Raw genomic sequence first — 27400 nt, 5'->3', positions numbered from 1 at the left:
TTCAAAAGAACTTTACACAAGAATTCAAATGATTTGTTCTGCATGTAAAAGAACCTATTTTGATTTTACTGTATTTTTGTTGTATTGAATTGTGTTTTTCTTATGTACCAGTGATTCAGTTCTTAATAACTCGGTCTCTGTGCGGAGGATTTATTGACTTTCTTTGTTTCTCTCCACAAACACGGTAAGATGAGAAGTAGTTTGATCCCGGGGGGGCGGTCGCACAGCGCCGGGATGAGAAGAGGAGCCTGAGCAGTCCGAGTTTTCAGAGCAGCACTTGAACGCAGCAGCAGCAGCAGCAGCCTCGGTGCGCTCCAGAGAAACTTCAGAGCTCCGAGGAGACACCGAGGACACACCGAGGAGACACCGAGGACACACCGGGGACACACCGGGGACACACCGAGGACACACCGGGGACACACCGGGGAGACACCGGGGAGACACCGAGGAGACACCGGGGAGACACCGGGGAGACACGAACGAGAGGAGCCGTGAAGATGCCGGCCACAGAGAAGGACCTGGCGGAGGACGCTCCGTGGAAGAAGATCCAGCAGAACACCTTCACCCGCTGGATCAACGAGCACCTGAAGTGCGTCAACAAGCGGATCGCGGACCTGCAGCTGGACCTGGGGGACGGGCTGCGGCTCATCGCGCTGCTGGAGGTCCTGAGCCACAAGAAGATGTTCAGGAAGTACCACCCGAGGCCCAACTTCAGGCAGATGAAGCTGGAGAACGTGTCGGTGGCGCTGGAGTTCCTGGACAAGGAGAACATCAAGCTGGTGTCCATAGGTGAGTCCGTCCATCCACCTGGAGGCGGGAGAGTGGCTCCACAACACCCCAACATGTGGCCCCAAAGGTAGTTTACCTGTTAATGAAGGGCCTGCACATGGGGGGGCCCTGATATTACTGAAATAAATAAAGTCCCCCCCTGGTTCTTCCAGTGTGTGGCTCCAACGCTCTGTTCTCTGTTATGGAGAACGGACTCTCATCAAAAATGTACCAATTTAAAGTCCAGTTGCTTTTCCACACGTTTACTTATATCCTGCAGAATTGTACATTATATCTGCTAAATCAGGCGGAAATGCTCTTCAGTTCGGCAGACATGTAATACACAAAGCAACAAACATTTCCTATAAAATCTGAGGTTTTGTAAGTTGCTCAGCCTGTGCGGCCGCCAGGCACCAGGAGTCAAGGAAAGGGAGGAAAACCACTTTTAAAAGTTGATTTTTATCGAAATGAGTTTTAAAGCAAAGAGCGGCTCAAGTCGCTTTTTAAATCCTCAACTTGTGTTTTATCATGTGTGTTTATTCACCTTGAGACCAAAGTTCAGTTTGTACCTTTGTCCTTTCATTTGTGTGGAAGTTCCCTGGTTTGTACAGTAATGTAAAATTAACCTGTTGGTGGGAGACTCTGGCCAAGGAGAAGAAACGTGACTGAAGTGAACGTTTCAACGACAGTTTTCTCCTTTGAGTCCGTGCTGCTCCATGGCCGCACCTCGGTGTGACAGGGACTTCGTGCCAAACCGCGTTTAAGAATCCCTCAATTTAATGTGGCTTTGCTCAGCAGCGACAGTACAATCATTGTAAGTCATTCCGTTATATATCTGTGGAGCTGAAACATGGCTATCTTTACATCAGCGTTCATATAATCCTGAATGAAGCCAGTGTTGGACAGAATCTTTTTATTTTACATGTAAATCATGAGGTTGCTGCCCACACCTTGTTGTAACATTTATGGGAATAACTGTAACTGGAGCCAAACCACCTCTGATACTCCTGAAGTTAATCAATTCTCCATATCCTCAACCAACTTTGGGTCCTGTGGTAATTATTGATAATCTACAGGAGATCATGTTGTGAGCAGCCGCATTAAACTGGCAGATTTCTGAATGGAGTTTGGCATGTTGTGGGTCAGAGTCTCAACATGACGCCTGCAGTGTGTGTTTTAATGAGCAGGCTCCCAGTGAGAGAGGACACACCTGTGTTAATGAACCTGGCTTCATGTGGAGAGGCCAAGTCTCCTCAGTTTGGGTGCAGCATGAAAATATTTAACCCCCCATCCCCCCATCCCCACCCCTTACACACACACACACACACACACACACACACACACACACACACACACACACACACACATTCACAAAGTCGGAGCCAAGTGCTGTTAATGTGGTTTGTCAGCTGTATGCGAGCGATGATCAGCCTCCATCTGCTGCTCAGTGATTCTGCTTCATAAAGCTGTTTTCTCTTTAACAAGCTGCTTGTTGTCCCCAACATGATTACCACACAGCTGATTTTAATTAATGCTGTTTGGCCTCCACCCAGGCCCTGACAGACACTGACATATTGCAGTTTCTTTGCTTAATATTGACAATAAATGACATCATACAGACCCAGATTTTTCATTGTTTTAGAGCTGGTTTTTTTTTTTTGTGATTTGTGTTGGTCTCAGAAATAAGACATCATGTTAGAGATCTGTTCCAGGCTGGTGGAAAAAGATTAAAAAGTAGTGTTGCACAGCGAAGAGGTCAAATATGACAGAAGTGGTTCAAAGAACTAAATCATCAATTTACATCATATGTATACTCAGGAGCCGGTTTATTAGGTACACCTAGCCAAAAGTAATGCGGGCTAATACAGCAGTAGATCCCACCTTTGTGAAGGTCTTAATGTTAGTTTTGTCGAGGTGTCGGTTCAGCTGTTGGAGGATGTAGTTTGTGCTGCTGTTGCACTATACACAGAGGTGTTTCTATTATTTAGCCTGAACTCATTGATATAAATGGGGTGAACAGCGTAATAGTAACACCTCTCAGTATAATGCAATACAATTTCAACCTTTATGGAAGTTTAGTTTTAATACTAAACTAAATTCTGTATCAAGATAATAATTTAGTCACTGGTATTGAAAATTTCAAGCCCCGAGCCCGACAGCGTCCAGCCTGTGGTAAAAACTGCGTCAGCTGGTGATTAAGAGCAAACAAAGTCCAGCAGTCCGAGCATGACAAACTACATCCATCTTTTCTGCCGACAAACCCTTTTGTTTTGTCGTTATTCCCTGTAGTGTTATTGTCGTACTGTTGTAGAGACGTACTCAGACATCTGTTAGTCTCTGGCGGTTGGGGCTCAGACCGCGTCACTCAGCTGGAGGTGAGCTGAAGCTACAGGAGGAGCAGAGTTCAGCTGCTCCGTCCACACACACACACACACACACACACACACACACACACACACACACACACACACACACACACACACTCTGTCGTTTTTGTAAGAACCATCTCAGGCCTGCAGTAGTGACCTCATCTCATATCTGTGGTTAGACCCGGGGACAGGACCAGGTGTGTGTGTTTGTGGAGCGGTGAATACCTCAGAGCTCAGGATTCTTGTTTCCTGGCAAACTGCGTGTGGGCGGCGTCGGCCTGTTCACGGCGTCTGTCCGACACATCCTCGCAGTCAGACTCGTTCAGCTCAAAGTCAGAATACAACATGACACTGAGGTACGGGACCAGTGCGTCCAGCGTCAGAAAAAAGCCAGACACACACTTGATGTGCACTTCAAGGTGGTGTTCAGAGCGTATCCCACAATTCACCACGGCCTCCTGCGCCTCACACAGGGCTGTCTCTGCTGCCTCTCTGTCTCTGACTCTAACGGCACTGGAAGAGAAAAGATGACGTATATTTTAGGAGGATCCTCAAGACAAAGGGCTGAACGTTGTGGTCGTTGTTCACTGTGACCTGTGACCTGTGACCTGTGACCTGTGACCTGTATCAGTGCAACAACAAGTTTGTTTTCAGGTCACGTTAAGAATATTATGCATGAAAAACATCAGGGATTTATTTAGTTGAGCTTCACTGGAAGATAAAGTAGAATTAATATTTATATTATAATTTTTTTACCTGTGCAGCTGCAGCCTCCAGGTGAGGAGCAGAATGAGTCAGGACGGGGTTAATAAAGGTCACAGAGCAGAGTCTGGTTCAGGACAGTCGACCTCATTCCCGGAGTCTGATGAACAGAGTCAGACTCTTCAGGCTGATGTTAAGAGGATGATGAAGCTGAAGCTGGATTCAACATGAGTTGTGTTATTTAATTATGGCAGAAGCTTATCACCAAATATTAACTCTGTTTTTATTGACTGATAAGAATAATATCACATATCTTCCACTGTCAAGATAAATGATAAATAAATTTTATTAAATATTTTGGGAAGAATTTAATGTGAAAAGTCTGAAAACCACATGTGGCTCTCAGCGTTTCCCATGAACTTTGTTCATATTGTGAAAATGTTGTGACTTTTTCATATAAAAGTCTTGTGAGCTTCTAGATAATTTAACATCTTTATTAATAGTTTAGAGCCTCTCACCAGCTGAATGTGTGTTTACTGACTCTTACTTTAATGCCGTTGGTTGATTGGACTTGTTTGCTCCAACAGATCAGAGCTTGTCCAGTGTTTGACAGGATGTCTTTATTAACAGTGTGAGCTCTGATAAACTCCCACAAGCCTGTGGTCTCAACGGGCACTTGGACACTGTGGCAGTTAAAGGAAACGCGTCACACGTGTGGGCACGTCGCTCCTCGCACACACCACAAGTGTGGGTATAGGGACAGACCCTGAGCGTCCCCTGAGAGTCTAAATCCGTGTGTTTCCACAGCTGAGCTCGGCTCAGGAGGCTGTTACTGTGAGAGTCTCAGACTGAAATTCAGACCACTGTGTCGAGGTGTACCAGGACCTCTGCTCTGGAGTCAACTGAAGCTTTAATGCTTCATCAGATTCACTAGATTCACAGGATTAAAAACAAAAGAACTAAACCAGCCCGAGTGTGAACCTGAGTCACTGAGTCAGTGGTTGGTGTTTGGTCGGACCGTGTTCAGTGATGTAAAACTGTGGAGGTTTGATTTTCCATCGAAGAGGGGAAATGACTAGATGGGTGGGACACACACACACACACACACACACACACACACACACACACACACACACACACACACACACACACACACACACACACACTCTCACTCACTCTGGGGCAGAGCTGGTCATGTTTTAGCTTTCAGAGCTGGAGAATGAATGAATGATGAACCACTCAGGTCAGAAAACACTGACACAGGTCGTTGTTTAAAGAGCTGAGTTGAGATCTGTTGACATGTTTGTGCACCAGATTCTGGGTGGAAGTGGGTCGAGACCCTTCCTCTCAGGGGGTCTCTGTCCTGTTGTTTAGCCTGACACCGGCTTCAGGACCCGAACCAAACCACTGAGAGCTCTGCTGGAGCTCCACAGCCTCCTGTGCTGGTGGTGTAAACAGGTAAAACCAGCTCACATGACCACAGTTGGTCAGAACAGTGAGACTGGAGTCTGGACATGTTGGACGGGATCCAGCGTCCACAGGTAACGTTACTTTGTCAGATACCTCACCTGGACGACAGGAAGAGTAACCGGGGGGGGGGTTTGCTGCTGTCAGACAAAGTCGTGTAACTTAACGTCTCCTTTTCAATTTTGTGTGTGTGTGTGTGTTAATGTTTAGCTGTGTTGTGGGCCCCCCATATACACCTGTGAAACTCATCAGTGTAAAATCATGTTTACGATTTGATCTGAGTCTCTTCATGACTGAATTATCTGAGTTTTCATCTGGAGCCGTTAACTTCCCACGCTGCCATGGTTCACAGGGGTGTGTGTGTGTGTGTGTGTGTGTGTGTGTGTGTGTGTGTGGACTCCACCCTGCTTCATATCCACCAGCTGTGGTCTGTTCCTGATGTAACTGTCGGGTTGTGTGTGTCATGTTCATCCTGGTTCTCATGTTTATCTGTTTTTAAAGCACCTGCAGTTTCATTATATCACCAGTATAATGACAATAAAGCTTTCTATTCTATTCTGTTCTGTTCTAGCTGCGGGTGGACTTGATCTGTGATCTTGTTGTGTGTCTGTCTGAAACCTGTTTCTCCCTCATGTCACAGGAGCTGGTGTTTAACCAGACGATGCTTTTGGTTTTTAGTCGACTTCTGTCGTCCTCGGTGCAGCTTCAGTTTCCTGCTGTCGAGCGGCTTTTTTAGTAGAAGAAGAATCAGGGTCAGATTTACGACGTCCTTTTACACCAGCTCCTTCACATGTTGACTTTTGAGTGTAAAATCAGATTGTATGTGTGTGTGTGTACACGTGTGTTATATAAAGAGGGTGTTGGCCGTCGGCTTGTGCAGACAGGTGTGTTGGAGAGAGGTTTCAGCCTGTTTATGGATTTGACCTGGGCAGAGAAGATTTGTCAGTTAATCAGAACATTTAGATTCTTTTGATAATTTAATAATTGGTTGATAGTTGGCATCAGCAGGGCCAGCAGGGTGGCCCCAGATTCTTTAAGCAGTATTCATTGAGCTGGTTTTTGAGGCAGCACAACAGAACGTGAACACAACACTGAAATCACTTTAAATTCTGACTCATGATATTAAACAGTCGTGTATTTACACAACCAGCCAGACGGAGCAACATCCTCCTCACTGGACCTGTGTTTGTGTCCACCTGACGATGAGCTCTGGTTCGATCTCCAGGTGCCGGACGGAGGGTTTATCAGAGCTGAGAACTGTACAGTAAATGTGACGTGAAAGCAAAATTATGAGCTGAAAGGGACTAAAAGATTGGTGCTGTATAATGAATACACTGCTGCCGGGACGTCTTTATCGCTTTAAAGCAGCTATGTCTGATGATTTTACAACAGCAGTGAATCAAAAGTGAAACTGGATCAGTCTTAAGAAATGAACTCATAGACAATAAAGAATCTGGCCCCAGATTTAAAGTTTTTTTCACTCACATCGTTCTCATTGTTTTATTTCCAGCAGAGAAACAGCTGTAACGAGCCTCTGACAGTCAGAGAGCAGCAGTGGAGCATTTAGCAGCTACAGACAGATGTTTCCCTCAGGAGCTGGTGGAGACCAAAGCCAGAGCTAAAAGAGAGGGAACAGTGGATTTACATCATTAGGTACACACAAACATGAATCCTCATGAATGATAATGTTGCTCTGCATCTGCTGGATGTGTGAAGAAGCAACTGTCTGCGAACACAACTTCAAAGATGAAGACACAACAGTGTTGTTGTGTCTGCTGACTCTGTTACTGCACGTTTAAGCCCCACGGTCAGATGAAGCAGTAGAAGAAGAAAACAAGTGGTTAACAGCAGTAATTAGACGGAGCCGGGAGGTTTTCAGAGACAGGAACGTCAACATTACTGAAAGTACCAACCGCTGAGCCGCCGCACAGTTTCTCTCCAAATGTATAACTACCTGATGTGAATTTACCTGCTGCTGTTCCACTTCTGTGTGTGTGTGTGTGTGTGTGTGTGTGTGTGTGTGTGTGTGTGTGTGTGTGTGTGTGTGTGTGTGTGTGCAAGGAACCAGGTGACAACACTAAGAACAGGCCCAACTGGATCTGTAGCTTTCAGTTGTGACCTTAATCAGACTGTGTGACCTCATTCTCTCTCTAACACACACACACACACACACACACACACACACACACACACACACACTGCCTCAAGGCTGTGTTTTTGAGCAGTAGCTGTAGCTCGGTGTGATTTTTGTGTCAGTCGCTCTCGTATAAACGTATCTGTTACAGTTTAATATTCAGCAGTGACTCAGACTACATCCACTTCATTAGAAGCTTCTTGCTCTTTGTTGTTCTGATTTTCACTAAACTGAAGGTTCGGAGATTGAAAGGAGAGTTTATCATGCAGGGATCATCTCTTAGAAAGATGCTATTGAGATGCATTAATACATTATTATGCAGCCAGCGTTTGAGAAGTCAGGCTGGAGGACTTTGACTCTCGCTGCAAAAACACAGTCTGAGTCTCTGATGCGTCGCTTTCTGCTGCGAACACTGTGGTTCTGCTCAGTACGGGAGGGGCACCTCATGTCCTGTCCAGTGCAGAACGTGCTGCTGAAAAAACCTTTTGATTTTCTGCTGTAATGTGAAAACGCTGATACAGGATCAGTGCGTCTTCATATTTTAGACCAAATGATTCAGTGAAAAAAACCCAAATACTGATGTGTTGTAACTGTCGACGTCACGCTGCCACACACACACACACACACACACACACACACACACACACACACACACACACACACACACACAGTCTCACTCTCACTCTCTCTCTCTTTCTCTCTCTCTTCCTTGTTGCCTTGACGCTGTGTGTCAACAACAGTCCTCGGCTCATTAAGATTTGACGGACGTTTGGTTTCAGTCTGGTGTGTGTGTGTGTGTGTGTGTGTGTGTGTGTGTGTGTGTGTGTGTGTGTGTGTGTGTGTCCAGGTCCTGGTTTAATGTGTTTTTTTATGTTGTAGTTGAACTTTCTGTATCTGACATGTTTGTATTTTTGTGTTGTGATATTTTATTGTTAACTCCTTTGTTTTCTGTGAGATTTTCTCTCTGTTTGACTCTCAGACACGTCGACAGGTTCAACTTTTATTTGTGGTTGTTTATGTGATGATAGAAGAAGGATCTTCTCACGAGTCGCTCATAAAGCAACATTTAGTTCTCACATGCTAATTTTTGAACAGGGAAGTTGTCATTGTTTATATTTATGCTCTGTGTTGCTGTTTGTCTGATGAACGTTGATTTGTTGCCTTCATGTTTCAAACACACTCGACCTCATGAATTTTCTCTTTGGGATATAAAATCCTCTGAGACCTGGACCTTTTCCACTAAAGACATAACTGACATAACAGCTGTAATTAGGTGGCAATAATAATAATAATAATAATAATAATAATAATAATAATAATAATAATCCCCTGCTTTGCAAAATGCTTCACAAATTGTTGACACAATTACAATTTAAAACAATCCATTTTAAGCAAGTGAACAGATATTAAAAATGTAAACTTCAATACAACAAGTCTTAGTGGAGCATGAAATAAAGAGCGTAAACAAACATCAGAAAATGAATGAAAGTAGTTTATATATCGTTAGGATTTTATCGGTGATTATACTACTATACTCTTATCAATGCATGTTATCAGTGTAATATTTTAACAATACTATTAAATTAAGAACAATTTATTAATTTTATACAGCAAGCTAAAGTACGAGTCAAAAATGTCTCCCTGGAAACAAATGTCAAATTTCTGTCCTTAAAAAAATCAGTGATTAACACTGAGTGATGTTTAGGAAGAAAGTAAAACAGAAACGAAGTCACTATCATTCAATCATCATCTGTGTTTTTCAGTCTGACTCGATCTCTAGATTCAGGATGAGATCCAGAGTCCGGTCAGTCCAGCTCATCACCTGCTTTTTAACTGAAATAACCTGTCGGTGCCTCTCGCACTAACTCGGTTTCCACAAAGTAGATGTTTTACACATCATGCAGCTGTAAATGAACCTTTTACTACAACTAACCACCGGACACACACACACACACACACACACACACACACACACAGGATGACCATGTTCACTGAGAAGATCTTTGTATTTAAAAAAAAAATTGGTATTCATCTTAAAATCTCTTTTTAAATTCTGCCCTAGACCTGATCAGAATAAGTGTAATTTGGACCCAGTCTGACTCGGGTCCTGGGTCCTGGCTCCTCAGACCTAAGTGGACCTAAGATCTCTTATCTCCAGAGTGAAGACGGTGAAACTCTGACAGAAACCAGCTGAGACTGATGTGGCAACATTGTTTTTCACTTGCGACACAATAAAGAAAGAAGTGTAGGCACTTAACACACACACACACACGCGCACACACACACACACAGAGAAAAACGTACTAAGGTCAGCATGGGATGAGGTACATTCCACCTGTTGTCACGGCAACCTCAGTCAACATAGTCAGTGATTGGCTGGAGCCGACTGGAGGCAGGGGGTGGGGAGGGGAGGGGGGGGTGGTAGCCTTGAAAGGGAAGTGTCACATAACTTTAATGACCCAGAGGCGCCTCGTGCTGCGTTCAGGTCCTGTGAGAAAGACGAGAGATAAGAGACTGTGAGAAAGACTTTATCTGCTCAGCAGCTCTCGGTGGAGCTCGTCTGCTGAGCACAGTCCACGTCTTTACGTCGCTGTTTCACCACCACACACACAGAGTCACGCGGGTCGAACCAAACTATCAACACGTCAGATGAATCCCTCTGTGAACAGGTCTGCAGGCCCAGCAGACGGATCTGGCCCAGATGAGGCTTCAGGTCGGCACCGCCGGTATTCAGTCACCAACTGCTGATGTTAAGCAGGTTTAATGTCAGCCACGCTCAGCTTCTTAGCTTAGCATGTCGGGCTAAAACTATAGCAGAGGCTGATGGGAATGAACCAAAGTATTATCACAATTAAAATGTTGATTTAATGAAGGTGCCAGCTGAGGAGGAGACCAGCACAGTTATTTAGCAGCAGCTGGGAGACTTTTCCCTCCAAACCACAGATGTGAAGCTCACGGTGGCGCTGGAGGAAACTTTAGGGAAATCATCAAAGTCTTGAGGATTCATCCTGCGGTGACCATGAATGAACCCGTGCCATCGTTCTGGAGAGATTTCCAGTGAACTAAAGCAACAACTTAAAGAAAACGTAACATAGCAGTGAACTCGGGTGCAGAGATGAGTCCAGACCACTGTGGAGTTCATGACTTGGTTTTATTTCCTTTGGAAATTTGAGTCAAACAGACTCTGATGTGCTGCTGCCTGTCTGAAAGTCACGGCTGGCCGGAGCGTTTGAGCTGCTCTCTCTCAAACGCTCTCAGCTCCTTCACTCTTGTTGTTGCTCGTTTGCTCCTCAGGTGTTTTGTTCAGTTTTCCTTTTGTCTGCTTCAGCTCCTCAGTTTCACTCCTGCAGGAGAAACACCGTCAGAGCTGCTCTCACCTTTGTGGCCTTTGTTCTTCTTCTTTGTTTTTTTTACTGCACATGTTGTTTCTGTAGTTCAACCTCACTGTGTCAACTGGTAGGAGAACACAACCATGGGGCGTCCAGATGAAGTGGATTCAAAGTCCAGATCCTCGGCTCCGGCTGCTTGTTTACTGCTTCTGTCGAGATGATCAGTGTTTACACTCAGATCAATAATCACAACCAGATCAATAATTGCAACCAGATCACAATTCACGTCGCTTACCATAAGAACTAGAAAAAGTGAAACTGACACAGGCCTGGGTAACGTCTGCCTGGTTCTGACTCCACAGTGAAGGATGGTTTTGGAGGAATTAAAGCAGCGTGACTTGTGGTGTTGGCACTGAAGTCACAATTTGGGGGAACAAGGAAACTGCTTTCAGGTTGTAGCTCACACTGTAAGAGACTGAGGAGACGGAAACTCTCAGAGCAACAGATTCCTCCATCCTCCTCCTGTGTGGTGGAGCTGATACGATGTTTCCAGCAAAATCCCCCCAAAAAACCAAGCTATCAGAGATCCTGCAAGTTATTGTGGAAATGATGTAACTTTGGACATTTCTGGTTAATTGTGACGGTGTAAATGTAGGGAAGCTTAGCATGAAGCAAACATGATAAAAATGGCTGAGTAATAAAAATCTCCTGATTTTCACTGGTTGTTAATGACTTTAAGTTTCTTGAAAGTCAGATTTTTGGTTCCTGGGGGTCTCCAGCAAAAACTGTAATAATTTATTTTCACTATATTTCCATCCATGAGAAACACAATCACAGGATGTTTGACTGTTTTGGTCACAGGTTTCAGACACTTCAGATGAGGCTCTGAGGTCTAATCTGTGTCAGTTCAAAGTGTGAGAACCACTGCTTTAAAAAAATATCCTCAGTGTTACTTGGAAACACGGCACTTTCCCTGATGACCGAACAATCTCCAAGTTTCTGATAAGGCCACCAGTTCTAGTTTTTTCAATTTCCTTTCTGGAAACTGTTTCCTGTGTTAGTTTGGCAAGGTGGACGGATCTAAGTACTACAATACCCATGAGCCTCTGGTGCTGGTGCTGAAGGAGCCAGTGAGAAGTTTTTAAAATGCTTCGTAATTGAATTTGTGAACAAAAATGACGATGTAGTTGCTGAATCATCCAGAATCAGAAAGAAAACTGATTTCAGTTGTCAACTGTGTCGTCAGTTTGTCTGGTGGCGAAGCACGTGACAGTTTTTAAGAGCTGTGATTGGTTGTTTTCTTGCTGAAATGCACCTTAGCAAATGCTTCTCTCACACAGACTTGTACCTTCATCTTGATATTTTATTCTATTCCTGAAATGGGCTGAAACAACCCCCCCACTTTTCTGCTACTGTCGCTGGCTCATGTTAATTCCAGGATTTCACCAGAACATGTAGAAAACCATTCACATGCAAACTGCTGCGTTTTCTAAGCAGACCAGCTGAAAATAACTGTGTGACATGCCGAGCTAAGATATGCAGCGACTCTGCCAAAAGCCTCATTCAGGTGCGACTCAACCATAAAGGACTGTGGTGGCCCACTTCCACGAGCCAATCAGCTTTTCAGGCCAGGGTCAGTTAGATTAGACTTTTGGCAAAGCGACAAATCACGAAGCTTAGACAACAAGGTTTGTCCTGAGTCTGCAGCTCAGGCTTTACAGGCAGCGATGGAAAACAATACACAATACAAACCCGAGGGGATTATCTCCGTCTGATGACCCTGAAGATGTTTAACGTTTACACAGGAACAAATAGATGTTTTCAGTTTCACTGTGTCGGCTCCATCACCACGGTGTGTGTGTGTGTGTGTGTGTGTGTGTGTGTGTGTGTGTGTGTGTGTGTGTGTGTGTGTGTGAGAGAGAGAGCCAGACACAACACACAGAGCCTCTGTGCTGCTGCAGAAAAGGTAACATGAGAGAGGCAAGGATATAGACTTACACACACACACACACACACACACACACACACACACACACACACACACACACACACACACACACACACACACACCTCCTGTCTGCAGAGAAAGCTTCTTTGTTGGTTTCAGGTCTGAATGCAGCAGCTTTGTGCAGGTTTTTCAAAGTGAAGCTTAAAGGAACAAAAGATTTTTTAAAAATTTCTCAAGTTCATTAATGATCCAACAATGAAAAAACTGGTAAAATCTAGTTTTTGTTGGTTTTTTAATGGTTTTACTTCAGATTGTTGATACGACTCTCTGATCTGTTTGTGAAATATTAGGCCGGACCAGCAGTCAGTTAGCCCAGCAGCTAACAGCTAGCCTGCCTTTGTCCACAGGTAACAAATCCACCTACCACCACATCTATAACTCATCACGTAACATTTATTATTTGTTTCATTCGTACAAAAAGCAAAGTTAGAAACCGCCGGCTTGTTGTTTTACAGGTGGTTATTGTTGGACTTCTTCTTGGCAGCGACTGCTGGTCTCCGCTGGTTAGAGCCAAGAAATGATCCTGCACATAACATTTTCCACCAGGGTTATGTACGGTCTAAACAAAAGAGATTGATTGTTGAGCTTTAGATTTTTACTTTGTGCAAATAAAAATAAATAAATAAATTGTTGAGCTTTAGATGAGCTGGTGGGTGGGTTTTGTTACCGTTAGACGAGCCGGGCAAGGCTAGCTGTTTCCCCCTGTTTCCACTCTTTGTGCTAAGCTAAGCTAACAGGCTGCTGGCTGTAGTCTTATAATGTATAGACATGAGCCTGGTGTCGATCTCTGGACCTAACTGTCCATCAGAAAGACAGTAGTCGTATTTCCGAAAATGTCGACCTGTTGCTCATGAAAACGTAAAACATGAAGGAAAAAAATACAAATAAAACCTCAAACATTCTCTAGACTGAATCAACTGCTTTGTTTTAATGCACAGATCATTGTAAACTGAAAAGCTTATATTTTATTTAGTTATATGTTATTGAGTTATATTTCCAGGCTTTTTATGTCTTTATTGTAGCACAGTGAGAGAGACAGGAAGGAAATCATGATCAGTGTTTAACTGAAATGAAAATAGTTGTTAATTGAGATTTACATTTTTTTTGTAGCGGTAACATCACACATCACTACAACATCACTGACTCCATTCAGACACAGTGGAGGTGAAAACAAAATGTGCAACACACACACACACACACACACACACACACACACCTGTGTTTGTGTCCATCCTGTTGTCTCACAGCAGATGTTCATCTCTTTATGAAGCTGAATTGTTGTCATGTCACTGGTGCCATTGTGATCTGGTGTTGAGAGGTATTTGTTTTTGAGATGTAAACACACACACACACACACACACACACACACACACACACACACACACACACACACACACACACACACACACACACACGTGGCTGTTATCTGGTTGGAGATGCAGTAGACATGACGCAGAGTTCAGGACAGTCACTAAATACTTGGTTAATGATCAGACTGACGGGAAGATGACAGAGAGAGAGACGAACAGACGGCTCCAACAAAAGACATTTTTCTCTCTATTACACACACACACACACACACACACACACACACACACACACACACAGACAAAAACTCTAAACCTCTAAATTTAACCAAGCCCTAACCCTACACTCCAACCTCCCAACATACATACACTCTGGTGTGTGTGTGTGTGTGTGTGTGTGTGTGTGTGTGTGTGGTTGCGGTGGTTAGCTGAGGATTGTTCAGTGATAATCACAGTGGTGAACCTCCTGCAGTCTGGCTCAGCTACAAACATCTCAAACTCTGCTCGTCTCACTCTGGTTTCATTTTTCCCTCTTTTCTTTTTATCTTCTTTTCCATCTCATTGTTTTCTCTTCTTTTTTCTCCCAGTTCTTATTTCTACTTCTTGTTCTTATGCCACAGAACTTTTACTTTTTTAGTCACCTTGAAGCAGAGAAAACAAGAGGTGAACATAAAATTAACCTTTTTTAAGTTGATATAAACTGTTGGGAAACAGTTTATTATTTACAGTTACATTATCAATCATTTAGAGTCATGTTTCTGGTCACATGATGAATATTAACTCCAATATTCACTTGTTTTTATCAGTTATTAGTCTCCACCACCTCCTGAGGGAAATATCTGACCTTTTAGCTGCTAAATGTTTTTTTAAAATATTATTTTCCTAATCTATCATTTCATTTCAGCTCAGTGTGAGAGTCTCTACTGCGTCGTTTACGCTGGTGTGTCTGTCCTCACCTCTGCTCTCTGTTTGACTGTGTGTGTGTGTGTGTGTGTGTGTGTGTGTCCCACACACTCAGGGCTGGAGGTGCAGATAGAAGTACAATAAAAACTTTCCAAGTGATATAAAGTCCCTCCAAAACAACGGAAAGTCAGGACAAAATATCAGTGTTTTTTAATGCACCCAACCAGGCGACAGTAGCGAGGAGGCCGCTCTCCTGCTTGTTACACCTACAGAAAACCCCGCCCCCTCCATCCATCCCAGAAAAGTGGGGATGTCGACAGCGAACCACAACGTGAACCTTTGTGTTTTTGGTGAAATAAAAAAAAGTGTGAAAACTGTCACCTCCTCCAGTTTCTCTCTCTCTTCATCTTGTTTCTGTTCTTTCAGGAAGTGAAATGTGAAGTGGTGTTTCTCACCTCAGGGTCCAGTCAGAAACTTTCTGCAGTGTTTTTGTCTTTTCATTGACTTTGTATACTGTGGAATAAGTTTCTTTATGTTCTGCCTGAACATCTTCTTTTGCTAATTTCCCTAATTGCACATTGTTCAATTTTTATTGCAATTTTTTCTTTTCTTTTCTTTTGTCTTGTCTGTCTCTTCCTCTCTTTTCTCATAACTTTTTCATTTTTCTCCATCACTGCCCCCTCTCCTCTCCTCCCTTCATCCTCCTCTTCCTCACCACATGGCTGGTCTGGTTCTGATGACATCATAGCCTGGGAACCAGCAGGGTGAGGTCATGCAAGGCTAAACGCTGCAGTGTGTTTGTCAGTGTGTGTCCTGTTTATGCATGCAGACGTAATGCCAGATGCGTGTGTGTGTGTGTGTGTGTGTGTGTGTGTGTGTGTGTGTGTGTGTGTGTGTGTGTGTGTGTGTGTGTGTGTGTTAATGACAGGGCAGCACCAGGCTGGTTACTCAGCTCTCTTGTGGTTCTCATGTTTTCATGTTTCTCCTGCTGTTTGTTTCAAACCTCTGAGCTCAACTCTCTTCCTGCTAAAAACTTCTTAAATATTTACAGTGAGGTCCAACAGTCTGAGACCGTCCCTCTCATCTCACTGTATCCACGCTGCCTGGTGCTGTGTGTACAGTACATCATTGTACAGACAAAACAGAAACAAACAAAGGTTGTTTAAAGTCTGTGTTTCACACTCGGTTTCACTGTGTGTATCCGTGATGTGCGGCATTTCCTTCCCCAGAAAACATTTGCAAAGAAGATTTTAAAAATATTTAAGTGTTTCAACTTTCATCTTTTCTACAGCCATCTTTGCAGGCAGCCTCCTCCTCTTCCACTGCTCTGCTTCTTTACATGTGACTGTAGAACCACCGACTGCAGAGCTGCAGAAAACAGTGAACCCGCAGCGTGTGTGCGCTGCCAGCGTGCCTGCACACATGCATGTCCTTGTACGTGTGCACGATCCAAACCAAACAGACAACTACTTGTTAAATCATTGTGGTGATCAAAAAACGCAGGACGATTTTAAAAACAATGTCATGAATAGTTTGAAGCAGCTTTCTGCAGCTTTTAACCAGCAGCTGTTTTTGTCTTTTCATTCTTTTTTTGTTTTTTTTTTTTGTGGCCACTGAATTTTCTTGAAGATGGTTTTTTATGACTCTGGCTGTATGTTTGGGCTCGTTGTCCTGCTGCAGAATGAATCTGGGACAGAGTCGCCTCCCTGATGATATTATGTGATGGATAAAAATACTGTCTATTCTCTGCTGACCAAGAGAAAGCTATGCATGCTTTTATTTTGTCCCATTTGGGCTACTGTAATTAACTCCTGCACAGGAGTTAATGTAATTACAGTTCTCTCTCTCTCTCAACTGCACTTTGTCCAAAATCAGCATTTTAATATTTTAACTTCAATTTTTACACATGTCAGTCAAATCTAAACTACAGCAGGTCTGTAAACTGCCGGGTCCCGGCCTGACGTTCTCTGCCAAGGTTCTCCTGGTTGTTCCTAGATGCCGGTTAGAAGAACCGTCTCCAGATTCACCTCTGGAACCAACGCTGGATTCTTTCCAGTTTCATTTCTTTCTTGGTTCATTCACCTCTTTGATTCCTGGTGAATGACTCTGAGAGACATGAGAGCAAGTTTTCCTTAGTCTTTGATCTTTCTCTCTCTTCATCTCTGCAACCGTCCAACCAGTGACCAGATTAAAGAGAGAGACAGAATGACACAGGCTCAGTATCTCGCTCGCCCCTCATTAACCGAACTGAGGACATTAAAAGCCTCTTGCCGTCTCCTCTTTGTCTGTAATCTGGGTTTTTTGGTGGGATCGCCTCCTCTGAGCTGCTGCTGCATGACTCATGTGACTCTTATTAAGCGGCGTCGTTATTACAGCAGTGCATCATGCGGTGATGTCATGGGTGCCACAGTTTGGGAGTGCCGAGCGAGACTGCTCGAATCTTAGACCTCGAAAGTTTGAGGACTTAAAGTGATTTTTAAAACAATTTAAACCTCAGTGAAGCCGCAAACTGTAAAACATCATAGAGGAATTTAATGGAGTCAACTAATCTGTTCTCGTTAACTTTATGTAGATATGATCACTTCATTGTAGGATTTTTAGTTTTTATTTTGAGACGACTTCAGAACCTACATGTAAACACAGGAGCTGTTTTAACTTTTGACTTGAAATGATGAACTGAGACTCTTTAAACTGAGAAAGTAAATGTCTGTGATCACTTTAAGTATCTCAGTGTGTGTCATGTTGTTTCTTCCCTCTCAGCCTAATGAGATTCAATAATCGATTTTTGAAAGGATTCAGATTTGATTATTATATTAGATTATATTACGTTACATTATATTATATTATATTATATTATATTATATTATATTATATATTGGGTGAAAAAATCCTGATAATAATGTGATATTGATTTTAACCACACTCCAACCCTCATGTGGTCTATGACTGAAAAAGACTGTTAGTCAGATTTGTCCTCTGTTGATGATGATGATGATGATGATCTTCACTCTTTATGTGATCAGTCTCTCAGTGTGTGTGTGTGTGTGTGTGTGTGTGTGTGTGTGTGTGTGTTTCTTTGTATATGTGTGTTTTTTACCTTGTGTGTTGAGTGAAAGATGTTTTAGTAACAGACACTGACAGCAGATTGAAGAGGCTACCTGCTGTCTGTGTGTGTGTGTGTGTGTGTGTGTGTGTGTGTGTGTGTGTGTGTGTGTGCACTTATGGTTGTGTTTGAGTGTTTGTTTAATAATGTTGAAAGTATAGAGAGAGAGAGACTGATGGGGGTGTGTGTGTGTGTCTGTGTGTGTGTGTGTGTGTGTGTGTGTGTGTGTGGGGCTTTTGTTTCTTTGCCACCATCCATTGGGTCCTCAGATGGGAGGGGGTGTTGAAGTGTGTGTGTGTGTGTGGTGAATTAGGGGGTGGGGTTATGATCTCACCGTTGAGGAATTTGTGTGTGTGCCATGGGTCAAACCTACTGACACACACACACAGTAGCTCCACATCCTGTTTACCACTGCAGGTACTGCTCCTTGTCTATTTTAAAGGACATTTCCACCCAAACGTCACTTTGCTCAGATTTTCACTTTGTTTTTAGTTTTTTTCCTCAGTTAGTTTTGTGTGTTGATGCTCTGTTGCAGCTGCTCATATAATAACTGATATAATAACATGTAATAATGTCAAACTTCAGAAAACTGTGGCTCATAATAAGGTAACAAGCTGCTCGCACAGACCACCTATGGTGTCATTGTTTTGCTGGAGGAGAGTCTTCTTTATCCTTCAGTAAATATGTGTTTGTCACAAGTTGTGCTTTGTTCACAGATTTTTTCACAGTCGCACAGAGATGAACAACTGGACGTAGTTGAAAAGAATCTAAATACAGTAAAGTAAAAACAGGATCCATGATGGAGCCTCACGTCAGTGTTAATTTGTTACTGTTTGTGTCTATAATGTAAGAAATGTCGGCTTATTGAATAATATGAAGGTTTTATTGAAGTAACAGATGAATAGCTGTGATGAAGACTTGGCGTCCTTCCTCTCCTGCCAGTGTCGGACACTGAGCTGAGGGTTTCGTGGGGGTGTGGTCCGCTGTGTGTTCGCTGACATCAGTGTGATGTTCTGCCTCAGGCGTCGACCGTTCCGTTCAGTTCAGCAGTAAATTGTTGGGTAGGAAGCCGAGCGTGTGTTTGTGTGACAGTGATTTAGGCGTCATGCGAAGGACCAGCTGTTGTGAGTGAGACAGAAGTTGTGCCTCCGAGGGCGAGAGACTTAGGGAGAGAGAGAGAGAGAGAGGAGCAGGAATTCAAGTCATCTCACCTGTAGATGAGGTGTGGGTGTGTTTATATTGGCTTCTAAATGTATTTGTATTAAATAAACTAAAGTCTGGTCATTGTATGAAAAGCAGCAGGTCTACTGCTTAATTATTATTATTTATTTATTTATTTATTTATTTATTTATTTATTTATTTATTTATTTATTTATTTTTGGTCACATCCCCATCAAACACAAAATCACAATTCCTTCCCACATATAACATAACATCACAAACATATAACCGACACAAACCAACAGTTTCAACTTTAACAACAAAAAAATTACACATAAGAAACGAGCAAAAAATTACAATCATCAGAATATAGATGAATAAGAAAACCGGGGAATAGAGATGGAGTCCAGTTCTTGTATTTCCACACAGTACAGCAGCATTAACACCAAGTATTTATCCATTATAACCTGTGTGACCCCGAATCTAAATACTGATGCATTAGTACATGTACGGGTGGTTAGCTATAATCCACCAGACCCCTCAACACGACGGCTGCTTGTGTCGGAACAGGGACCAAATCTGATAAAATACCTTAATACACTTGGACCTGAATGTGCTGCTGAATTATTGATGATTCAGATTATAAATTGAAAAGTCTTAAAGTTGAATCTAATGTTAAAGCATCTGACTTTTCCAAGGAGCAACACAGGATAACAGCAAGTTTCACAAACTGGTTCTTGTTCTGTGCTTTTAACCCAACGATGATCTTCAAAGTAAGAAAAGAGATTCTGTGGGGCAGCGTGATGCGAGGCCTGCGGGCTGTGTTTACCCAGGATTTGTACCTGAAAGCAGCGTCTCACACAAGCTCAGACTGTGTGGGCGACTGTGTGGGAACCTCAACGTCCTCGTCATGTGTGGACGTCTGACTCCTCACGGCTCTTTTTCTATTTACAACAACGTTTCTTCTTTTGAAGGTTGACCAACAGATCAGATACGTTTATTCTAAATTATCTAAAAGTGTTTTTTCATGATAATTGTTGAGGTTGTTTTATTACTTTGTAGCTTTGAGAACATTTTTGCTGCTTTGATTCTTTCAGTCTCGGCTCAATCTGTCAGTGAGAGGTAAAGAACCGCTGGACTAGTGTTTGTGGGTTGGTGAGAAGGTTATTAGTTGAGTTCTGCTGGGACCACAGAGCAGGTGTTTCTGTCGTCTGCTGTTGACTCATTATGTAACTTCCTGCAGCAGAGAAGGTGTGCCACACTGATAACAGAGGCATTTTGTTCCAACCTGGCTCACCTTTATACACACACACACACACACACACACACACTCCTTATACATACCCACACTTACTTTATCTCGCTCCCTCACTTTCCGTTTCTCCGTCTACACATTCACTCGCTCTTTGTCTCTCCCAGTACAAACTTAAACCCTCCCACCCCCCACTTCTCCATTACTGCCCTTGTTGTCTGGATGTTGTTGCGTCTCCATAGCAACAAGTCAACAAATCAGCAGGTATCAGCAGGAGCAGTGGCAGCCTGAGAGGCTCAGACGCCGTTCATCTGACGCAGATCCGGGCTGAATTAAACAGGGACCTTTTGTGAATGGATTTGTGGACAGATAAATCTGTGAATGTGAGCGGAGGTGACTGTAGTGTTTAATATCGCTGAGGGGGCAGTGCAGTCGAGGCCAACCTCTCATGCAAGCTTTTCAAGGTTGGAACATGTTAACACCCTGACCGGAGCTGCAGACGGTCTGTAGATGAACAGGGTTCTGGTTTAGCCCTGAACATGCTAAAGAAAGTCGAAGCTAACTATGATTCTCTCACTTCACTGTAACTTTAATGCACAAAAAGAGCAAAGAGCTCGTGCAGCAACTGTAGAGCAGCTGAGGTGGACTAACATCAGATGGGCCCTGATGTCATGCAGAGCTGTTTTAATGTGGCCACTATCTGAGTCCTGATCCAGTGTCTGAGAACCACGGCTCCCAGGAGCAGGTTCAGAGGTCAGGAGGTTTGTTTGTGCTGGGTGGGATCGAGTGGAATCAGGACTCTCCCTCTGGCAAGACTGTGTTTAACAAGACCTGTGAAGGAAATGATTGATAGCGTTAGGCGTTACCAGGTGTGTCTGTGTGTTGATGTGTTCTTTGGAGCAAACCCAGAACAGTACATCAGTGTGGTTCAGTGTCTAAAACATTAGTTGAAGATTTGTCTCTTTGAACAGATGAAAACAGTTTTTGGTCCCTGGACCTGAGTCAGTCACATGAGGAGGATGGAGGGAGCGAGAGGAAGGAGAGATCAGGCTTTAAGTAGCAGGAAACAGTGCAGCAGATTATTAGAGACACACACACACACACACACACACACACACACACACACACACACACATGCAATACACTGTGTTTGTTGTTTTCTCTTCCTCTATCAATGTTTTGACTCATCGCTTTTAACTTTTTCTTCTCTCTCTCTCTCTCTCTCTCTCTCTCTCTCTCTCTCTCTCTCTCTCTCTCTCTCTCTCTCTCTCTCTCTCTCTCTCTCTCTCTCTCTCTCTCTCTCTCTCTCTCTCTCTCTCTCTCTCTCTCTCTCTCTCTCTCTCTCTGTGTGTATGAACAATAGGCTACCATGGCAATAGCCCCGTTACTCACAAAACTGTGTCGGCAAGCGTGCGCACTTACACACATACACACACACAGTTTGCACTATTTGAATGAAACTAAGTTCAAAGGTAAAATGCAAAACATAAGAATAAAGAGGATCCTTTCAAAATAAAGCCTTCAATAGTTTTTACTTATCAGTTAACATCTTAAATGATTTTTAAAAATCATGAAAATCTGGAAAAATATATTTTGTTTTGTTTTCAACACAAGTGTCTGATGAACCTCAGGTCAGGAAACCACAGTTTTCTTATTCAGATAAACCTGTGAAAACTGGACTGGTCATAACCCACAGAGTCAGCTCTGGTTTAATGGGATCCACTGCACTAAAATGAGGAGGGAATATCTTCTTTTTTAACTTGTTTAAACAATTTGAGCTAAAAAAAAAAAAGAAGCTGCTTCAAGTCACAAAAGGACCAACAGTCAGAGCTTCACCTGGTCTCAGTAAAGAGAGAGTCTCATGTGGACTGATCAGGGTTTAACTGAGTGCGCTCAGCTCTGGGTGGTGCCGTGTGTGTGTGTGTGTGTGTGTGTGTGTGTGTGTGTGTGTGTGTGTGTGTGTGTGTGTGTGTGTGGAGGGTAAAGGCCATTGTGTAGCGCTGCTCACTGACAGGATGTTTGCTGGAGAGGCGGCTGGTGGTGACACACATGCACTCACACAGGTGTGGCAGGACGACCTCGGAGCGGTAAGAAAGGAGGGAAGAAATATGGCAGGGAGGGAAGAGAGAGGGAGAGACACAGAGATCAGAGAGAGAGATTAAAAAAAAAAGAAGCAGGTGGAGGGTGAAAGGGTTGGAGGAGGAACGAGGGAAAAAGTTGAACTAGATGGAGACAAAAGAGAAACGAAGAAATAGAGATAAATGAGAGAGAGAGAGAGAGAGAGAGAGAGAGAGAAGGAATGTAGAAAGCAGGATGTCGCAACCTCTCTGTGGATTTTCACATACAACATTCACACTCACACTCACAGAGTCGTCATTAACGTGTTGTGTCACCGGTGGGTGAGGCAGCAGCCGCTCAAAGCTCCACCTAAACCTGAGCTGCTGAGACATGTTTGGAGCCCAGCTGGTCTGCTGACGGTGCAGCAGAGCTGGAGCTTCACACACTCGTCTGTTTTAAAACACATTTGCTGCTGCTATAAAGTTTTTATATATTTTTAAGCATCAGAGAAAATGAGCAGAGACATTGCGTCATGAGCAAAGGTTCATGTATTTAATGAGTGAGGTGATAACGAGACGAGATGCATCAGGATCCGTCTGACTCAGCAGGTGGTTGATCAATCATATCGTACGTTCACAGAAATGAATCAGGAGCAGCATGTGGGTGGAAACAGACCTGATAAAGAGTCATAGATGTGGTAACACGTCCCTGACATCTTTACATTGCATCAGCAGTCTTAAGTCTTAAGCAGTCTCTTTAGGTTCGTGATGGTTGGTGGGGATACGCCCCTAGCAACTTTCAGGAAAGCTAAAATATCCCTACAACATTACATCTTGTTATGAGGAGGATTACACAGGCCTCTGTCAGTCTCACATCACCTCATCTCTCATCATAACAACAATTTCAAGTCTATGAAACCATTTCGCAAGAAGATCTAATTCATGCGTTTTGTGTTGAGGCTTCCCACAGTAAATAAAGATGGGCTGTTTGGAGCAGTTGCCTTTATAGTGCAATTATATTATATAATCATACTAGTGGCAACTGGCAATGTTTTTCCATTTTGTTTGATGACTAGCATGTAAATGGCTCTTATTTATTTTCATTTTTTTAATTTATTATAAAGTCTTTTGTGCAGTCAGTGAGTAGTGATGGTTTGTTTTAAGTTGTTCCACTGAGCTCTCTGATGTAGTGCTTTAGTCCCTTATTTTGAAGTTCATAAAAAATGATTCAAAGCCTTTGTTTGTAGCGTATGTAGCATATTTCATTGATTATTTCATAATGTCTGACTTATTTGTGTCCTTGACATATTTCACCCCCGCACGCCTGCGTCTCCGCCAACAGTGATTGTCCCTTTAATGAGCAAGTTGTTTTTATAGGAGAGAAAAATGGAGGCAGAGATTAAAAATGACTGGAATGTTTTGTCTACTTTGCTCTGAACTCTGTGTGCTGAAGCTGAAGATTAGCTAATATTGTGTCCTGTGTGTGTGTGTGTGTGTGTGGTAGCTGGTACGAGGTACCAGCTGGTACAGTGAGGTCTGATTAATGAGAAGCATTACCCAGCAGCTCTCAGTTCTGGTCTGCTAAAAAAAAAAAAAAACAGGTTGAAGATTTATATCCACTGTAAGTTGGGAGCAGATTTGTCACTGGCACTGGTTTGTGTTCAGATTCTGTGTTTCACAAGTTGGGCTCAGTGTTGCACAATTTTTCATCCCTGTTTGTAATAAACTGGAGTCCTGTTGGGTAGAACTGGTCAGACATGACGATTGAATCTGTAAACATGGACATCAGCAGTTAATCTTAGTGACTGTAGGAACTGAAATGAAAACATTAACATGTCAGTTTGATGTTAATGGTTTTTCTTCTAAATTGGATTTGGTTGAGCAACATCCTGTTGTTTTTTGCAGTACAGTAGTAAAGTAGTTATTTTTCCAGAGCTGAAGGTGAATCTGATCTCTGTCCTTTTATCTCCCTCAGACTCTAAAGCCATTGTGGATGGGAACCTGAAGCTGATCCTGGGTCTGGTCTGGACCCTGATCCTGCACTACTCCATCTCCATGCCAGTGTGGGAGGGCGAGGATGAAGAGGTAACATCCTGCTGACCTTTCATCTGATGGCTTCTCTGTCTCTGTTTGTCCCTCTGCAACGTGTTGGTTTGTTTCCAGAAGGACAAAAATAAGGATGAAGTAAAGTTTAAACAGAAAATGAACAGTAGAATATGTAGATGGGGCGACCCGACAGCCGATTGGTTACCACATGAGCGCAAAATGCTCTTAGCAGGCAAGTCGCTGGTTCAACTCCTGACCGGACTGACTCTTTCCTGCATGTCTCTGCCCCGTTCCTGTCACTCTCTACCGTCCTATCAAAATAAAGGCGCAAATGCCCAAAAAATATCTAAAAAAAACAAAAATCAGTAGAATATGTGGTTGATATATGGCTGTTGTTGATTGATGATGTTGGTGCCTTTTGTGTTCAGGCAGAGTCAAAGACACCTAAACAGCGTCTGCTGGGCTGGATCCAACACAAAGTCCCTGATCTGCCCATCAACAACTTCAGCCAGGACTGGAGGAACGGCAGGGCACTGGGAGCACTGGTGGACAGCTGTGCACCAGGTACTGTGTGTGTGTGTGTGTGTGTGTGTGTGTGTGTGTGTGTGTGTGTGTGTGTGTGTGTGTGTGTTGTGGAGCTGACTGCATAGTGTTTTCCATTAGTTAACAGTGCTGATGTGGAAATATTTTCTGGATATTAGCCTGTGAACCACACACACACCGTTAGATGATGGATGTGATTTGTTGTCACTCAGCTTCAGTGGAACTTGAGCTTATTATTCCAGTGTTTTCCCTGCAGAGCTCACACTGTTGTTCGTCTGTGTGTTGCTGTTGTTAACAGCGTCTTTTTGTCGTTCGCAGGCCTGTGTCCAGACTGGGAGACCTGGGATCCAGTGAAACCAGTGGAGAATGCTACTGAAGCCATGCAGCTGGCTGATGACTGGCTGGGCATCCCGCAGGTTCGATTACCTTACATAGATAGATGGAAAAATTGAGAGATTTTCATTGTGTCCAAATCTTCCCTGTATGTTGTGTCCTTCCAGCTACTTCACAATAAAAGCCCCCCTGTCACCAAAAGATTAATGTAAGAAAAGGAGGAGAGTCTGAGAAGCTTTTACAGTAGAGCAGCTGCAGGGATGATGTGCACATTTGTCTGCACGGCTAACAGTACTAACGTCGAAGAGATTTAGATGCAGTGACATTTAAATGTTCATCTTATATTATATGGTCATGCTAGTGTCCAGCAAACATCACACATCCTGTATTTTCATGCAGCCCAATGGAGACAGAATTTGGCTTGCTGTGATTTTTCTCCAGAGGTCAAAGGTCTCCGGCAGCATCTCACACAGGCGCTGTTTGGTTTCCTGTTTGTTGAACAGAGGAAACTCTCTGAAGCTGAGTTTGTTTTTACACACTGCTGTTTGAAGCTGAAACAGAAATGTTTTATATTGAATTATGCAACAAATGACAAGTCCAGGGAAGTATTTAGTGAAATATTTACAGTATAGCACTTTTGAAATTGACTGTTTGCTAATTACTGTTTCTCTATCCCTCAGAGGAGAAAAAAGTTTCTGCTTTTTGTTCAGTGTGAAGAACAAAATCAGCAGTAATTTTTGTATCATGGCTGTATTACATTATGGTCTGCTTCCTGTCTGTAAGCTGACACCCTCAGGAAGTCTCCTCCAGAGAAAACATAGCTTACAAACCCCACTGTTACACCCATGACATTAATTTAGCGCATCTTTTAGAGCTGGGAAAGTAGTAACTGTAATTCTAATAAACATACAAATCTATAAAGTTGATGTTTATTAGAAATTCTGATCCCATGGAGCAGAGTGATTTGGGGAAAACCTTTAACATGACGTGAGGAGAAAGAAAAGAGCGATGACTGTAAATGACAGCAGTTTGACACAGAGTTCAGTGTCCTGGACTGAACCAAGCGTTTGTCAGATTTCCTTCACAGCCTCATTTCCTCCTTGAATCATCACTCATCTTCCTCCATTACACACCTCTGGTGTGGTCTGTGACTTCAGCTGGGTCACTTCAGTCTGTTTTTAGATTCACTGAGGATGATTGCTTTTTTCCCCTCACTACTACGAGTTGATCTTATTTATAAAACCTCTTTTATGCACACCGCTTTTCTAAGAACTAGTGGGGGGCTTTGTTTTTGTTACATAGCTAACGTTAGCATGAACAGCAGATCTAGAAGAAACGTTGAGTTCAGCATCAAACTAACTCCTTTACTCACAAAGAGCTGTCTCTAGTGTTGAAAAACATCAATGTTAATTCTTGTTTTGCTCCTATTTCTATCCCTTTTTTCTTAGCATGCTAACCAGCTAGCCCTGCTCAGTCCTTTGCGATAGTCATTTATTTTCGTCACAGTTGCGTCCAGTCTGTCCTCAGTAAAGCAAGAGAGGATGAAAGAATAAACTGTTCAGAGGGTGCAGTGTAACCTTGTGTCTTGTAAACACAGTGAAGGTTGCAGCTCTTGGCAAGTGACCATTGTCACCACCACCACCCGCCTCCAGCAATAAACCATGTTCTTATTATAGCAAGTGTGATTATACACTATATAGACAAAAGTGTGTGGACACCCAAACCCCAATACTTTTGTGTATCCTTTTATTTGGACCTGGGGCTGTGTTTGGGCCCCTTTAGCTCTAATGATGGGGAAACATTAATGCTACAGAACACAATGACATTTTAGACAATGGTGTTCCTGCCAACTTTGTGTCAGCAGTTTGTTAAAGGCTGTTTCCTGTTTCGACATGACAATGCCCCTATAAACAAAGC

At 43.1% G+C, this 27400-nt stretch overlaps 1 protein-coding gene across 2 annotated transcripts in view; it reads left to right on the top strand.

Annotated features, from left to right (window-relative positions):
- The first annotated feature begins 252 nt into the window (after positions 1-252).
- flnbl (filamin B, like) overlaps positions 253-27400 on the top strand; it is a 69582-nt gene continuing 42434 nt past the window's right edge. The window contains exons 1-4 of one of the 2 annotated variants that reach the window (XM_071494555.1): positions 253-789; positions 24537-24646; positions 25036-25171; positions 25469-25566. In XM_071494555.1, the coding sequence (XP_071350656.1) occupies positions 498-789; positions 24537-24646; positions 25036-25171; positions 25469-25566 (636 nt within the window). In that variant the 5' untranslated portion in view covers positions 253-497. The remainder of the gene's footprint in view (positions 790-24536; positions 24647-25035; positions 25172-25468; positions 25567-27400) is intronic. The other variant, XM_071494558.1, reaches the window with a different exon arrangement.

The sequence above is a fragment of the Trachinotus anak genome, unplaced genomic scaffold (assembly GCF_046630095.1).
Source record: "Trachinotus anak isolate AG129_WGS33_773 ecotype Australia unplaced genomic scaffold, CSIRO_AGI_Tana_v1 ptg000013l, whole genome shotgun sequence".
Lineage (NCBI taxonomy): Eukaryota > Metazoa > Chordata > Actinopteri > Carangiformes > Carangidae > Trachinotus > Trachinotus anak.
This window is presented reverse-complemented; position numbering and strand designations above follow the sequence as displayed.